The sequence below is a fragment of the Ovis canadensis genome, chromosome 14 (assembly GCF_042477335.2).
Source record: "Ovis canadensis isolate MfBH-ARS-UI-01 breed Bighorn chromosome 14, ARS-UI_OviCan_v2, whole genome shotgun sequence".
NCBI classification, from domain to species: domain Eukaryota; kingdom Metazoa; phylum Chordata; class Mammalia; order Artiodactyla; family Bovidae; genus Ovis; species Ovis canadensis.
The window spans coordinates 28,365,877-28,383,635 of NC_091258.1; the positions used below are offsets into that span (position 1 = coordinate 28,365,877).

Genomic DNA, 17,759 nt, shown 5'->3' on the forward strand with positions numbered 1-17,759 from the left:
AATACAGTATTGCCAAATAAAATGCTGATCAGGTTCTGATGAACAGATACAAAGACTCCTACAAGTTTACAATCCTTTCCTCTTTCTTCAACCAGGATATTCAAAACAGGTTAAGGTAACTTCATGCCAAGTACTGCAAGGTCATGACTCACACTAATTGATGCCCTAAAGACACTGGAATGCATAATGCATACCATGTAAACCTTATATTTCTGCACAATTGGAACAAATGGAAATGATTTAAATATTGAAATAATCTTCGACAAGGAGACTTAAATAAAGAAGCCCAATTTTTTCAGAATTTAACAAATTTAGTTCAATGTTAAGACTGGAAATTTAACTTTGATTTGGCAAACATGGCTAAATTGTTTTTAAAATGCATACTCAATAAATTCATAAAGTCAATAAACCGTAATTCTCCTTGCACAGCCTTCCTCTAATCAGTATCTCTACCATTGCCCATAAAAGATACTGAATAAAACATGTAACATTTTCTGTTAAAAGATCTGCTCAATCTTTAAGCTTGCTCCTTAAAGAATGCTCTAAAATCAGCTTATTAAAAGAATCTTCAGCCATTTCAAATTATTCCTCATTTTAAAAAGAAAGAAAGAAAAAGAAAGGGGGAGGAGAGAGGTAGTCATTTTGAAAAAATTCTCCCAGTGGAAAAGGAAAAAACACACCCAGATCAGCATGTTGGCGTGAAACAAGGGCCCTTACTAACGCTTTTAACTCAGAGTTTTAACTCATTAGATTATAAGGTTTTAGAGGAACGGGTGAAAAATGAGGCACTCTTAAACTAAAAGAGTAAATGAGATTTAAAACATTACAGCTATGACACCATTAATTCTGTGTGGAAAGCAGTCATTTAAAATTCATAAAACCACATACATATTTTTTAGAAGATCTAGAAGCAGAAATCCTAAATTTTTAACAGTGGATACCGCGGCGGGTAGGGGAACGTGAGGAGCGCCCAGAAAGAAAGGGCTTCAATGGGGACGTAATTCAATTATATTCCATTTAAAACAATGTACAGAAAAGATTCACGATTATTTACGGCAAAAATACTGTTTTAAGAGAAAAAAACTCCGTATTTCGCCAAAACTTATAACTATTACACTGTGGGCCTTACTGTCACATTTAAGCATCCGCCCAGGTGGCGGGGGGATAGTTTGGGGGGTCCACCGTCCACATCTGAAATGGGAACAAAGCAACCCTGAGTGGCAGGAGGGGGATTTGGGAGCCAGGAGCCCTGACTTGGGAGTTCGCACATCAGGCACTCTCGTCGGGGCAGGAGGGGGCTGAGGGACGGTTCTCGTCCACTGGGGCCGCTGCCCCACACTCCTGCCGCTGTCACCGGAGCCGGCCAGGCGACTCGAGGGGGCTCCGGACAGGTCGCCCCGTCCGCTCAGGATAAACTCACGCCCCCTCTCACGCCCAGCCCCAGGGCACGACACTCGCCCGTCTGACCGCCGCCAGGTGGACCCCGGCCGGGCCGCGGCTCCGGGCGCTTCCGCGGCAACCCCTCGGCTCGGCCGGGCCGGTTCGGGGCTCCCGCGGTGGCCACAGAGCCCGAGGGCTGGCCCCCTCGCTCGGCCGCCGGGACCCCGGCGAGGCGGCCTCTCCACAGCCAACGGCCACGGGCAACGGCCGCTGCCCGCGCGCACCCGCCCCGCTGGCCTGCGCGTTCGGTGCCCGGCCCCCGACGCCCACCTGTTGGTCGCACTCGGGGCATGATTTGGTAGCCATCTTCACTTTCTTAGCTCGAGTTGCAGACATGCTTCTCTCAGGCGGCGGCGGCGGCAGCAGCAGTGGCGGCGGCGGTGGCGGCGGTTCGGACTCCGCCCCTCGTACCTCAGCAGCCCAGCCTCTGCCCGCGCGGCCCCCGCTGGCCAAACCGAGGCTCTGACGGGTGCGCGCGCGCGTTCGCGAACTCAAGCAGAGCCTGAGGGTCGAGGAGGCGGGGCGCGGCGGGCGCCGGCTCCAAGGAACTGCGGAGCACGCTTCCACCCACACGGCTCCGGTCCTCCAGCGGGTCTCGATTCTCACGAGAAGACACAGCATGGATTTTCCGACGGGACAATGGACACGCCTTCTCTCGGCCGGATGAACGGCGTGGGGGCGTGGCTTAGCCGGGATTCGGCAGTAACGGGCGTCGGGCTCCACCAACGAAAGCACAGAAAGGGCGGGTCCTGGTGCTGAGCACGCCCCCTTCCCCGGAGGAAGAAGGTGAGAGTGAAAAAGCAGGTGGGAGGTAAGACTTCGCACAGATACCGACGTTTGATAGACGTCAGTAAATGTTAGCAAGTCTAATCACTGATAAATTATAATAGACAGCTGATGAGTCTGCTAGATGCCAGCCTTGAGCTCTTCACCCGGAGGTATGAAATTCGTTAAGTCAAATATGTATTGAGGGCCAAATCGGCCAGACAAATTTGAATACTGGGAGGTGCCTGTCCTCAAACGCGTAGTTTAGAGGTGTAGAGGGCCTAACGTTCGAATACAGGGGAAATGAGTTGTTGGGAGGAGTAATTCGGTTGACTACAATATCAAAATTTAAAATTCACCTCCCCTTTGATCTTGCAATCACATCCCTAAGAATTTGAAAAGATATTTTCCCTAAGAATTTAAAATATATTCTCCAGCTGTGCTCAAATGCATTTGTGCCAAGATGTTGCACTTCGCAGCACAGCTTAATCAGAAACAGCCCAGGTGTCCACCAACAAATTGCCTGAGCAAATTTAGGTATGCACACATCAGAATTATCATTGCAGTTTTTCAAAAGAATGATAGTTCTATATGAAGTGATATAATGATCTCTAAAATAGTATTAATTGGAAGAGCAAAGTACTCTACACCTTGTTTAAGATTGTGTAAAATAACATGAAAATGTATTTATGGTTACGTATACATTAAGAGACTAGAAAAGGAAGTGGAGGGCAGGAAGAGGAGGGAGACATATTCCATATAGTATTGTATTAATGTGAATTGTCTACTAGGTTAACCTAATATGACATAGGACAACCCCTCACCCCCCACCCACTCCTCCACCCCCGCAAAAGAGAAAAGGATTTGTACACAGTTACTGAGGAGGTCAACTGACACACTGTCAAGGGAGTTGGTGTTTCTGAAAGGCTTTCTAGTAGAGTTATCTCTAGTACTGAATCCCCAAGATCAAATTGCCAACATCTGCTGGATCATCGAAAAAGCAAGAGAGTTCCAGAAAAATATCTATTTCTGCTTTATTGACTATGCTAAAGCCTTTGACTGTGTGGATCACAACAAACTGGAAAATTCTGAAAGAGATGGGAATATCAGACCACCTGACCTGCCTCTTGAGAAACCTGTATGCAGATCAGGAAGCAACAGTTAGAACTGGACATGGAACAACAGACTGGTTCCAAATAGGAAAAGGAGTACGTCAAGGCTGTATATTGTCACCCTGCTTATTTAACTTATATGCAGAGTACATCATGAGAAACACTGGGCTGGAGGAAGCACAAGCTGGAATCAAGATTGCTGGGAGAAATCTCAATAACCTCAGATATGCAGATGACACCACCCTTATGACAGAAAGTGAAGAGGAACTAAAAAGCCTCTTGATGAAAGTGAAAGAGGAGAGTGAAAAAGTTGGCTTAAAGCTCAACACTCAGAAAACAAAGATTATGGCATCCAGTCCCATCACTTCATGGAAAATAGATGGGGAAACAGTGGAAACAGTGTCAGACTTTACTTTTTTGGGCTCCAAAATCACTGCAGATGGTGATTGCAGCCATGAAATTAAAAGATGCTTACTCTTTGGAAGGAAAGTTATGACCAACCTAGATAGCATATTAAAAAGCAGAGAGATTACTTTGCCAACAAAGGTCCTTCTAGTCAAGGCTATGGTTTTTCCAGTGGTCATGTATGGATGTGAGAGTTGGACTGTGAAGAAAGCGGAGCGCCGAAGAATTGATGCTTTTGAAGTGTGGTGTTGGAGAAGACTCTTGAGAGTCCCTTGGACTGCAAGGAGATCCAACCAGTCCATCCTAAAGGAGATCAATCCTGGATGTTCATTGGAAGGACTGATGCTGAAGCTAAAACTCCAATACTTAGGCCACCTCATGAGAAGAGTTGACTCCTTGGAAAAGTCCCTAATGCTGGGAGGGATTGTGGGCAGGAGGAGAAGGGGACGACAGAGAATGAGATGGCTGGATGGCATCACCGACTTGATGGACAGGAGTTTGGGTAAACTCCAGGAGTTGGTGATGGACAGGGAGGCATGGTGTGCTGTGGTTCATGGGGTCGCAAAGAGTCGGACATGACTGAGCGACTGAACTGAAGGAAGTCAGGTGGAGTTGCCCAATCAGAGGTGAGAAACCACCAGGCAGATGAGACAGAGTAAGCAAAGGCAGAGAAGTCAGTAGCTTGGTGTTGTGAGTACACCAAGTGTAAGACAGAGTTAAGACTGGTGATGTGGATCATACCCAGCTGTGCAGACAGGGTCTTTGCTACCATGGGAGGGAGTTTGGGCTTCTTCCTGAGTGCAGTGGGGCAGTAGAGGTTTTATTTTGGGGAATTAACAGGATTATATTTGAAGTTGATAATGATTGGACCAGTAAAACACCTCAGGTCTTAAGACCTGAGGCATGGGGAGAGGATGGACAGTAGTGGAGAGGAATTTAAAAAATATGAAGGCCATAGTGTTAGTAAAACTTAAGGAGCTATTTTGTTGGTGGAGAGCAGCGGCCATGGACGTTTCCAGGATGACTCTCAAACTTCTAATACAAAGAAATGGAGGAATAGAAGTAACAGAGGAAGATAGTACCTCAGTTTTCCTTGGAGAATGGTGTAGGGCATGAATTGGGAACCCAGGTCCTGTAATCCTGGCCTTGAGAAGTTTTCTGAAAATTTCATTTGACTAGGTCCTTTTTAGGAAACTCTCCCCAAAAGGGCACTTGGTTTGTGTGGGTAAGGAAGAGGTCTTTATCTCTGTGGGGTTTTTGGCACACACTGACAGTTGACTGATGCAGACTCTATCCAGGTTCCCCCCTTCTCTCTAGCCATCTTCTAAGTAGGAATGGGTCATGTGGTGTTATTGCTGGCCAATAAGATATAAACCAAAGTCCACTGAGTGGGATTTTTGGAAAGGCTCTGAGTTCCTGATAAAAATGAAGCAATTCTTGTCCAGAAAAACCTCTTTGTCCTTTGCCTTTCACACTTTTCTTACTCTCTGGAGCATCACCTTGAGGCCATATAGGTAAAGCAGCCATCTTATGACAATGAGACAATAAGGTATTGGTTATATATTGTTACATAACAAATTACCCCCAAAATCAGTGGCTTAAAACATACCTGTTTCTGTGAGTCAGGAATGCAGATGTGGTTTTACAATCTCATCTGAGTGCTCAACGATGGGGAGATCCACTTCTCAGTCAGTTCAGTCACTCAGTCATGTCCGACTCTATGCAACCCCATGAACCGCAGCATGCCAGGCCTCCCTGTCCATCACCAACTCCTGGCGTTCACCCAAACTCATGTCCATTGAGTCAGTGATACCATCCAACCATCTCATCCTCTGTTGTCCCCTTCTCCTCCTGCCCTCAATCTTTCCCAGCATCAGGGTCTTTTCCAAGGAGTCAGCTCTTCGCATCAGGTGGCCAAAGTATTGGAGTTTCAGCTTCAGTGTCAGTCCTTCCAATGAACACCCAGGACTGATCTTTAGGATGGACTGGTTGGATCTCCTTGCAGTCCAAGGGACTCTCAAGAGTCTTCTCCAACACCACACTTCAAAAGCATCAATTCTTCAATGCTCAGCTTTCTTCACAGTCCAACTCTCACATCCATACATGATCCACTTCTAAGCTCACTCATTTGATTGTTGGCAAGCCCCAGGGCCTCATCACATGGAGATCTGATCTATGGTAGCGTAGAATAATCAAGGAGGACTTCCTGGAGTAATCAAGGAAGAAATGTGCATGATAGGTAGCGTTAACAAGGTAAAGAGGAATAGCAAATATTCAACCAGAAAGAGCAGCATGGGGAAATTAACTGAGGTAAAAGGAAGTGAAAGGAAGCTATTGTTGCTGAAGCACCAAGAGGAAGAGGAAGAGAGAATCTGATATATTGACGATGGGTGCTGGAGAGTCCGCTTTCCACTGGCTTTCAATGCTACTTCTCACTTTGTTTAAGATCTTTTATGTGTGCTGTTATAAGTGGCTGTAGGTGCTCTAGTCTCATAGTAAGCAATTAGAGCAGGCAGAAACTATAAATATTTTAATACAGGGATTATGTACTTGAGAAACCAAAATGGCCATTTAAATGTTTTTTCTTTGGCTGAGCTTACTCAGTTTGTGGGATCTTAGTTTCCTGACTAGGGATCAAACCCAGGGGCTTGGCAGTGAAAATGCAGTCTTAGCCACTGGACCACCAGGGAATTCCCTCAAAACTGTTTTTTATACCCTTTACTATACCCAAGCTGCGGAGGGTGGGGGGGAGGAGTGGTGTTAAGAAAAAGTGAGGTGTAACAGCCTTCATTTCCATTCCTTTATTTTGATACTCAAAGTTTCTACCAAGGAGCCCTTTAAAGCTTCTCTTTCTTTTCTTGGAAAGGAGAATGAGAGCACTTGGCTGCTTGGGAGGTCTTGATTTCCTTAAAATTTCTCATTTTTCTTGAAAATCTAATATATCTCCTAAATTAAAGAGTTAAAAGTTTAAAGCTGTAGTTCCTACTTTTCCAAAGCAATGGAGAAATGATCATCACAATGATGAAAATGTAGTCATTTTGTGTTGATTCTGTTCACAACACTATACTCTGGATTTCCAAAAAGGAACAGTCCATGATTTTAAAAAAAGAAATATAAAATAATAGACAAAGAAAATGCTATCTTTTTCCTGAAAGAGAGCTTTTCTTTTCTCCCCATGAAGCCAATAACACACTGCATCAAGGAGCACTCACTGCAGGAAAGCCACAGGCTCAAAGCAACTCAAGAGGCCAGCCCTCTTTTACAGCGGGGTACCTCTGGACAATTCAAGACATGTACCCGGCTTCACTGAGTGCCGGGGGCCAGCGTGAGGAATTCCGCCCATGGCAAAGGTCATGAGGAACGAGGCTTGGCATACGCAAAGGTGTGATCAAGCCTCAGGAAACCCCCTGTTCCCGAGCATCTAACCCCAAAACCAGAGTCTGTTTTATGCTCTCACCTACACCTCTGACTTTACGGGGGGCTCTCCCCCATGACCGTTTCTCTTGGAGAAGGAGTAAACGTGCAGCTCCAAGGCAATTAAAATTCTTGGGCGTGACAAGAGTGTTTCAGCTTACGGACTCCTCTGAAGGTTATCTAGCCCACCTGTATAGGTTTGTCCGGATTGCTTGCAGCCTCCCAACCTGAGAGGCATGAGATGTTTTAGACTTACTAAAGGCAAATTCTTTTGGGGAGTTAGAAATTACTAGTATAGTTGGTTAGGAATTATATTGGTGAAGGATCTCTTCATTTGCTGTGTCAATACTTGCTGCTAATTCCCTGCTCTGGGTGGGACAAGGATGTCTCAGGTCAAACCTCTCTGCTGACAGACTAGCTTGTGTGACAAGATTATCCTTACTGCTGCCACTGGGCACATGATTGTTTACTACCTCTCAACCATAAACAGCACAGAGTTTTGGAGTATTTTGAGAGTCTTAATTAGCATAGGACTTTTTCTTCTTGTTTCCTTAGGCACTTGGGAATATATTAATCAATGTATTTGGAGTATAGCAAAGGAAATATAGTAGTTTTTGATGTTAGCAATACTAGACTTTTTGAGTTAATGGATTTTCTCTTTTGTAATGGATCACTGTACTTTGTTATAAATCACTGTGTCCTTGCTATGTAAGAATGTAACTTTATCATATCTTAAGACTAAATAGATCTTAAGGGGAGCATTGGTGAAAGGATTTTCATTTGTTGGGCTGATGTTTGCTGTTAAATCTCCATGTTCCCTACCCTTATAATGAATATAACTAGCATATAGGAAGAAATAAGTATTAACCTTTAAGCATATAGGAGAAATAAGTATTAACCTTTAAGACTAATCATGTTAACCTTGGGTTGAATAAATTCCTTTCTTGATTGTAACTCACTACACCCTCACCCTATAGGAATGTAACTTTATTTGGAGGGTGGTGCCTGGTTTAAGAAAAAACACCCTTGGAAGAAATAAGTTTTTTGGTTATCAGAAAGAAAGGATCATAAAATGTCAGCAGGTCTCACTCATGGCCAGAAGATGATGTAATATTCCTAAGACCTTTTTTTTTTATACATTTATGTGAAGCACCTGATTTTGATAAAGGTCAGGACTGCTGACCCCCGCACGACTCTGTATTCATCCCTATGTGTAACAAAAGGTATATAAGCAAACCCAAAAATAAAGAAATCGGATCAGTTTCCAGAAAGACTGATTCCCCCATGTCGCTTCTCTCTTGCTCCCGGTTTTTCTGGCTGAATTCCCATCTGGAGCATGGATGCTATTCCACGTAATCCAAGTTATTCAGCCTCCTTTTCTCTACGAATCTTCCTACTACACTATCCATTTCTAATCTCTCTATATCTGTGATTAAATATGTATTTTTCCAAAGACGCCGACTCCATCCCCCCACCTTCGAATCACCCTGGATCCACCGGGGCTGGACCCCAGCAACTGAGCACCGAACTCAGCCCACTGGCTTGCCCTAGACACAGAGGGGCCTCCAGAGGTGTCCCATGCCTTGCTTTGCCTCCTTTTTCTTTTTCTCCCATAGTATTAAATACTGCTTATTGGGCATCTACTCTGTGCCTATCCTTACATTATGTTCGTCTTCCTCCCCAAATCCTGCAGAGTATACAGTTAAATAAAGTAAGGCTCAGGGAGCATTATCAGTCAGGAGTGTTTTGGTTTCTTTTTTTTTTTTTTTGCCAAACAAAGAACCCAAATCAAAATGGCTTAAACAAAAAGGGTTACTGGCTCACATAACCAAAAAACATGAATAGTAGTACCAGTTTCAGGCACAACTGGATCCATGTCCCCAAACAAACATTTTTGTCTCTCAGGTCTACATCCCTTCTTGGAGGTGATAGGAAAGATGGCTCAGATAGCTCACCATCCTATATTTGCTCCTTTTCCTGTCTCATTACACTTCACTGCTTCTGTTTGGTTTTCCTACCTATACCAGAATCACTCATCTGGGCTAGACAAGGACATCCACTGATTATTTTAGACCAAAATTCAGCATCCAGCTCTGGAAATCTGACAGGGTGTCTGAGAACTGAGGGAAGGATCAGTGGGTCACAGAACAACTACCATCCAGAGTAAGTAACTTTACAACACTTTCTTTCACAATGGCCAAGCCACTGCCTCTCGCCCTGTTACCATTTATCCTCACCCTGACCTTGATCCTGGGAAAGACTGAAGGCAGAAGGGGATGGCAGAGGATGAGATGGTTGGACATCACTCATGACTCGATGGACATGAGTTTGAGCAAGCTCTGGGAGCTAGTGATGGACAGGGAAGCCTGGCGTGCTACAATCCATGGGGTTGCAAAGAGTCAGACATGACTGAGCCACTGAACTGGACTGGACTGTGCTGCCTTTGAAATAAAGTCCTTCCCACACTTCTGGTCTTAGTCCTCTTACCCCATCAGTCTGAACTAAATCAGAAGCTTCACTGTCCTGGGAGTAAGCAAGAGTCCACAGAAACTGTAGATTCCTTGGTAAACCCATAGATGTAGTAGTACAATGAGCATGTGACTCCCAACCAGGGCATCCAGCAAAGGAAATAAATTAAGACTGGAAGCACGCTATGCTCTGCTCACCAAGCCTTGTGTCATGGTGCAGGATTGCACCTACCCCAAGGAAAGAACACCTTTTTCCCCCTTTCTGCAGTAATACGTCCCATTGTCCTTAATCCCTGGGATCATAGTCAATTTTACTTTAGGGAATTTCCATTCCATGTCTTCCTCCATTTCTCTCCTTCCCTCCCTTTCAGTGTCTCTCTCCCCCTCCAGGTAAAGATTCATTCCAAGATGTCCTCTTACCTCTTACCTTTCAAGATTCCTTAACTCTCCTCTCTTTCATGGATTAGACATAGCAAGTTGTCAGCAGGGAAAGAGGCAGGAAAAGGACCATCCCAGTATCTTTATCATAACTTAATCCCTGGATGCCACAAAGAATAACTGCAATCTGGTTACAAAATCATAAACAGGCCATTAGCTATGGCATCTAACAGGCCACCTACATTTTAAAAAATAATAAAATCAGAATGGAAAGTATATGAATGAAAGGATTGGCTCTGTGTGACAGAATGAGTGTTATCATCCAAAAGCATCACTGAGCCATGTGTGCATGGCATTTAGTATTAGAAACATGCTTTCATTTCTTTAGTGAAAAAATATTTTCTGAGAGTCTCTGATGAGGCAGTTCATCTCTCTGGAACCCCCTTTACTTGGACCTTTGCATGACGGACTCCTAAGCATCTTTCACATACACATCCACTCTGGGCTCCACATTCCTCCAGTGAAAAAGCCCAAAACTCAGGGGCAGCTTGTAGTTTTCCAGCACCTTAGGTTCCTTTCCATATTCATGTTCTGCCAGGGTCTGAGAAGGTATCAAGTTGAACCACATGAAATTGCCTTTTTATGGGCTAAATGAAAATGTTAAGTATTTTGGACAAAAAATGCTATACTCAACAAAAATATACACTGTTAGCATTAACTGCTTTCCCCAACTGATAAGTTTCCCCCAATATTAAATGGTATATACTATATTTATAAAATTCAGCATTATTAATATTTATTCAAATCCTCCAATTACTGCTTCTCAATTGGAGAAAGTTTTGTTTCTTAGAGTTCCAAATGACAGGAAAGGTGGTAATTGGTTGAAAAAAAGTCAGGTAAATATGATGAATGTGGTAAAATTTCTTAGCTCAATTAACTTCTCCATGGTGGTTTGTGATTTCTGTGGTCAGATGTCATGGAAAAATATAGGTTCATGTCTGCTAACCAATACGGAGTACTTTTAGATAAACTTTTTATATATAATTTCAACTTTTTGGCAATAAGATGCTACCATTAGTTATACCTGGGTTAAAAAGCAGTAATAAAATAGTCATTGTAGACCACCATACCATTACCAGAACCTTTTTGATTACAGTGATGGTTTGAACACATGTTTGGGAACTTCATCAACATCTATCCATCGTCCAGATCACTTTCGATGTCACTTTTTGTCAAAGCTTATGATCCTCTCCCAAATATGTCTCTGTTCTTTCAAATCTTAAGAGATGAGAATATCTCTAACCATCTGAGTTTATGATCATTCGTTAACTGGTGTGGTACCTGCCCACATGTCCATTTTTTTTTACCTTTCCTATTGCAGCCAGGTGTCAAATTATTGTAGCAGAAACTCCTAAGTCTGCTGCAAGACTTTGAATTGCTGTTTTGGGGTTAGCTTCTATCATAGCTCTCAACTGATCTTCATTTAAAACAGATTTGGGTTTCCCCAAAGGCTCATTTTTCAGACTCAGATCCCCAGAACAAAATTTTTCAAACTAACATCCAGCACTAACAGAGCCTTTCACTAACAGAGCCTTTCCCAAAGACAGAATTGATATTTCTACTTGCCATGTCTGCACTATGAGCTAGTTTAAATTTATATTTTAAAAAGTATTTGTAACTTTCAAAGACGTGGTATTGTTCACATCTGTAGAGAAAATAAACAATAAAAACTCAATTGTCAAAGAAAACTGAACATATACAAAATTGTATACTTAGATTCTGTTACAAAACTTTCATTTTCCTCGAATTTTCACTCACTGATTTTACTGCCTATCAGTTCATCTTGTCTGCAACAAAAATTACTGTTTAGCTAATGCTGGTTTTCTATTTCCTACAGTTCTTCCACAGTTATTAAACTAAAGTTCTGCTATGAAGGAAGAACTGTCCCTTTCCCCTCATTTTAAAATTTTTATCAGTAGGGCTCATGGATATTATACTTTATTAATTCAGTTGATAACATTATGTCTTTTGCTCAAACTATTCCAGCTTTGGCCATTAGGAACTCCTTTAGTTTGGCTCCTGTGTTCTTTCAGCAATATTCTCCCATTTCTTTCTCTAAAAAAAAATAAAATAAAATAAAATAAAAATTATCTGGCATGCCTAAAGATTTTCCAAACACCTTTATCCCATCTTAGTCCTGTAATTGACCTCTTCTCTAAAGATCCCTGGTTCCTTTTATTGAAGACTCATACTTAAAAATTGGATGTAATAACGTTACATAAAGTAATAAAGTTTCTTCATTCCTGCTGAGGTGTCATCACTTCTAGTTCCTCACACTGAACAGTTAGGAGAAATATGTATGCATACTAACTGACACATATAGTGATAGCTCGGATTCCAGTCCAACCCAAAAGAGGTCATTTTAGCCTCTTCCTCTCCTTATGAAAAACCCAGTTCTTATCTAAAACATATTTACCTGTTTGTTCAGTTTGAGTATACACATAAAGCACAGAATTGTTAATCTATACCCCTGTGAGAAATACATTTACTGACTAGATTACAGCATTAATCCACGGTTCTTTGATGTCTAACGTTACTGTATCTACTCAAGATAGTATTTTCCATAATTACTTGGGTTGGTTCTTTTCTTCCCCATCCTATTCAGCGTTACTCTTTTCTCATTCCACTACCCAGTTCCCATCTCTCCATTTCCCTACAGCCCTATAGATTACCAGTCACCTCACTTTGTGGTTTAACCCTGCTGGCATTGATTTTGGACAAATGAACAACTACATATATGTATTGTCTTATGTCTCCTTTCTTACATGAAAGGTAGGATACTATAAATACTATTATGCTTGATTTTTTTTTTTTTACTTAACTATATTTTGGAAAGAACTGCAAAGAACTGACTCATTGGAAAAGACCCTGATGCTGGGAAAGATTGAAGGCAGGAAGAGAAGGTGTTGACAGAGGATGAGATGGTTGGATAACATCACCGACTCGATGGACATGAGTTTGAGCAAGCTCTGGGACTTGGTGAAGAACAAGGAAGCCTGGCATACTGCAGTCAATGAAGTTGCAAAGAGTCAGGTACGACTGAGTGACTGAACTGAACTGGTATTCTGGAAAACACTCCAGATAAATTAATAAAGATTATCCTATTTTTAAAATATAACTCTATTACTCCACTGTACAGATATACCAGTTTAATTACTTTCCTATGTACAGGCATTCAGATTGTATCCAATATTTTGCAGTTACATACAATGCTGCAGTATATATCTGCATGTGTTTTCATATTGCTGGAGATATATCTTCATGGTAGATTCTCAGAAATGGTCTTGCTGGGTCAAAAGGTAAATAAATACTAAAAAAAATACTATGTAACATTTTTTAGGTATTGCCAAATCTCTCTTCAGAAGAGTTAGAGCAATTTGTATTCTCACAAGCAATGTATGACAGTGCCTGTTTCCCCACAGTTTCACCAACAAAGTGTCTAATTACCATTTTTATCTCCGGTTGTTAGAATTTTGTCTCTCAATTTTTAAGACCTCTTTATACATTAAAAAATTAATAAGGACTGACTATAAAGTACAGGAAACTCTACCCAATACTATATAATGACCTATATACAAAAAGAACCTAATATATATATATATATATATATACACACACACTATTTATATAGCAGAAACAATATTATAAATCAACTATACTCCAATAAGAATTGTAGTAGTATTCTCATCTAAAAAATTATCATTTTATGGCATAGATTGTGAATATTTTTCCCCACAAACTTTGTTTATGGAATTTTTGTCATGCAAGAATTGAATTTAGTGAAATTTATAAATCTTTTCTTTTAATGCTTCTGGATTTTAAGTCACAGTTAGCCTTATTTTCTACACCATGATTATAGAGGAGCTAGTTTATGTTAGCAGTGGATTGAAGTGAACTTTTAAATAATATTACAAGGACAACAAAAGTAAAAATAGATAAATTTAACTACATCAAAATTTAAAACTTCAGTGATGAGGACACAATCAACAGAGTGAAAAGGCAACCTATAGAATAGAAGAAATAATTAAAAATCATATATCTAATAAATGGTTAAATATTCAGAATATATAAAGAACTCTTACAATTCAACAACAAAAAAATTACCTGATTTTAAAAGATGGGCAAAGGACCTGAATAAATATTTCTCCAACAAACATACACACATGGCCAACAGGCATATGAAAAAATGCTCAACATCACTAATCATTAGGGAAATGCAAATCAAAACCACAATAAGATAATCACCTCACACCCATCAGTGAGAGGGTAACAGGCAGAAAGGCCAGGGGTCTCCAAACGGAGGAAATAGCCTGCAAGTGTCAGACATTTTTATCTCTCTTAAGTGGCAGGAGGAAACAAACTAGTGATATTTTTTTCTTCTCTATACAAATTTAAAAGGAGGTTTTTCTTAAAATACTGTGTTACCGTAATAACACCTGGTTTCACTGAAGTTAACTATTCTCAAACCTTGAGTTAACCAATGCATTTTTCTTATGGAAATGTTTGTCTTAAGCTATGCTAATGTACTATACATTTACCCCAAACTCTGTCTTCAAGTTGGTTCCTCCTAATGGCTCAGAACCTACTTGACAAACCAGTATGTTATACTTAGCTATTGTTCCCCTAATCTATGTAAATGAAACTATTTGTATGGTAATCTGCCCTTATACAAGATTCAAGTTAATCATTTTATGGCCTGGGGTGAATCTTCTGGTGCCAAGATTATCCCAAAATGCATCTTATGGGTGAGGGGCCTGGTGCCATTCTGAGTTTTAAGACATCTCTTTCTTTCATTAACAGACTGCTAGTGACTATATAACATCCAGCTGAAGCTAACAAGGGGGTACTCTTTCTGCCCCCTTCTGATGCCTATGTCAAGAGCTTTCTCTATCTCCTTTATACTTTAATAAAACTTTATTACACAAAAGCTCTGAGCAATCAAGCCTCGTCTCTGGCCCTGGATAGAATTCTTCTCCTCTAGAGGCCAAGAATCCTGCCGTCTTTTCGTTCAGCAACAACCTTTCATCAAGAAAGCTGCTAACAACAACAACAAAATCATGGAAAATAACAAGAGTTGGCAAAGATACAGAGAAATTGGAACACTTGGGTACTGCTGGTAAGAATATGATGCAGCCACTATGGAAAACAGTATATTGGTTCCTTAAAAAATTAAAAATAGAATTACCATATGATCCAGTAATTCCACTGTGGGAACTGAAAAGAATTGAAAGCAGTATCTCAGATATTTGTACACCCAAATTCATGGTGGCATTATTCACAATAGCCAAAAAGTAAAAGCAACCCAAATGTCATTCAAACAATGAATGGATAAACAAAATATGGTAAATACCCAGTGGAACATTATTCAGCCTAAAAAGAAATAAACTAAGTCACATGCTACAAAATGGATGAACCCTGAATACATTATGCTAAGTGAAATATACCAGTCACAAAAGGTATATGAGGTACATAGAGTAATCATATTCACAGAGATAGAAAGTAAAATAGAGGTAGGTTACCAGAGGCTGAGGGGAGGGAAAAATGGGAAGATGTTGTTTAAGGAGTATAGAGTTTCAGATTTGGTAGATAAACTAGTTCCAGAGATCAGTGGCACAAAGATGTATATATATATATATATATATATATATATATATATATATATATATACTTGCTACTTCTAAACTACATATTTAAAAATGGTTAAGATGGTAAACTTTATATTTTGTTTTGCAGTGAAAGTGGCTCAGTTGTGTCTGACTCTTTGGGACTCGATGGACTGTAGCCCATTAGGCTCCTCTGTCCATGGAATTCTCCAGCAAAGAATACTGGAGTGGGTAGCCATTCCCTTCTCCAGTGGATCTTCCCAACCCAGAGATCAAACCCTGGTCTTCTGCACTGCAGGCGGATTCTTTGCCATCTGAACCACCTTACCACAATTAATACAAATTAACAAAACGTAGATAAATCGGGCTTCATAAAATTTAAGAATTTTGTGTATCAAAAGACAGTATAAAAAAGGGAAAAGGACTTCCCCAGTGGTCCGGTGTTTAAGAATGCGCCTTGCAATGCAGGGGACAATGGGTTTGATCTCTGGTCTGGAAAATAAGATCCTACATGCCTTGGAACAACTAAGCCTGCTTGAGCTACAACCAAGAGTCTATGAGCTGTAAGCAAAGGTCTACAGGATACAATGAAGATCCCATCTGTCGAAACTAAGACAAGACACAGCCAAATAAATAAAAAAGAAAAGGGAAAGACAACCTACAAAATGGGGGGAAATGTTTGCAAATCGTGTATCTGACAAGAGATTAATACTCAGAATATAGGGAATTCCCCAAAACTCAACATTCTAAAAACGAAGATCATGGCGTTTGGTCCCATCACTTCATAGCAAATAGATGGGGGAAAAATGGAAACAATGACAGACTCTATTTTCTTGGACACCAAAATCACTGTGAACGGTGACTGCAGCCATGAAATTAAAAGATGCTCTAGAAGAAAAGTTATAACAAGCCAAGAGAGCATATTAAAAAGGCAGAGACGTTACGTTTCCAATAAAGGTCTATATAGTCAAAGGTATGGTTTTTCCAGTAGTCACATATCAATGTGAGAGTTGAACCATAAAGAAGGCTGAGCACCAAAGAATTGATGCTTTTAAACTGTGGTGTTGGAGAAGACTCTTGAGAGTTCCTTGGATTGCAAGATCAAACCAGTCAATCTTAAAGGAAATCAACTGTGAATATTCACTGGAAGGACTGATGCTGAAGCTGAAGCTCCAATACTTCGGCCACCTGATGCAAAAAGCTGACTCATTAGAAAAGACCCTGGTGCTGGGAAAGGTCGAAGGCAGGAGAAAGGGACATCAGAGGATGAGATGGTTGGATGGCATCACTGACTCAATGGACATGAGTTTGAGTAAGCTCCAGGAGATGGTGAAGAACAGGGAAGCCTGGCATGCTGCAGTCCATGGGGTTGCAAAGAGTCGGACACAACTGAGTGACTGAACAAACAAAGGTATTAAATGCAGAGTGTAGGGAATACAGTCAATAATAATGTATATGGCTGTATGATGCCAGATGGTAACTAGACTTATTGTGGTGATCATTTTGTAATGTACAGAAGTACTGAATCACTATGTTGTATACTAGGAACTAACACTGTGTTGTAGGCCAATTACATGTCAAAAACAAAGACTTAAGAGATCATATTTGTGTTTCAGTTCAATTCAGTTCAGTCGCTCAGTTGTGTCCGACTCTTTGCGACCCCATGAATCGCAGCACGCCATGCCTCCCTGTCCATCACCAACTCCCGGAGTTCACTCAGACTCACCTCCATCGAGTCAGTGATGCCATCCAGCCATCTCATTCTCTGTCGTCCCCTTCTCCTCCTGCTCCCAATCCCTCCCAGCATCAGAGTCTCTTCCAATGAGTCACCTATTTGTGTTTACCAGAGTCTTATAGAGAAGGGTGGGGGAATTGGATGAAGTACACAAAAAGTACACATTTCCAATTATAAGATAAATTAGTACTAGGGATGTAATGTGCATACATTTGCTTCCTTAGTTGCTTCAGTCGTGTTGAGTCATTGATCCTATGGACTGTAGCCCACCAGGCTCCTCTGTCCATGGGATTTTCCAAGCAAAAATACTGGAGTGGGTTGCCACGCCATGCCATCCTCCAGGAGATCTTCCCGACCCAGGGATCAATCCGCATCTCTT

General features: G+C 41.2%; 1 protein-coding gene and 1 long non-coding RNA gene across 2 annotated transcripts in view; one reads left to right on the forward strand and one right to left on the reverse strand.

Moving 5' to 3' along the window:
* The window catches only part of C14H16orf87 (chromosome 14 C16orf87 homolog), a 35,468-nt gene extending 33,266 nt beyond the window's left edge, over positions 1–2,202 (reverse strand). The window contains exon 1 of the mRNA XM_069549784.1: positions 1,711–2,202. Coding sequence (XP_069405885.1) covers positions 1,711–2,061 — 351 coding nt within the window. The 5' untranslated portion in view covers positions 2,062–2,202. The remainder of the gene's footprint in view (positions 1–1,710) is intronic.
* On the forward strand, positions 2,192–17,249 carry LOC138418426 (uncharacterized). The gene is made up of 4 exons (XR_011248557.1): positions 2,192–2,251; positions 12,879–13,075; positions 14,843–15,158; positions 15,776–17,249. It is a non-coding gene; the product is annotated as an uncharacterized lncRNA (long non-coding RNA).
* The last annotated feature ends 510 nt before the right edge of the window (positions 17,250–17,759 follow it).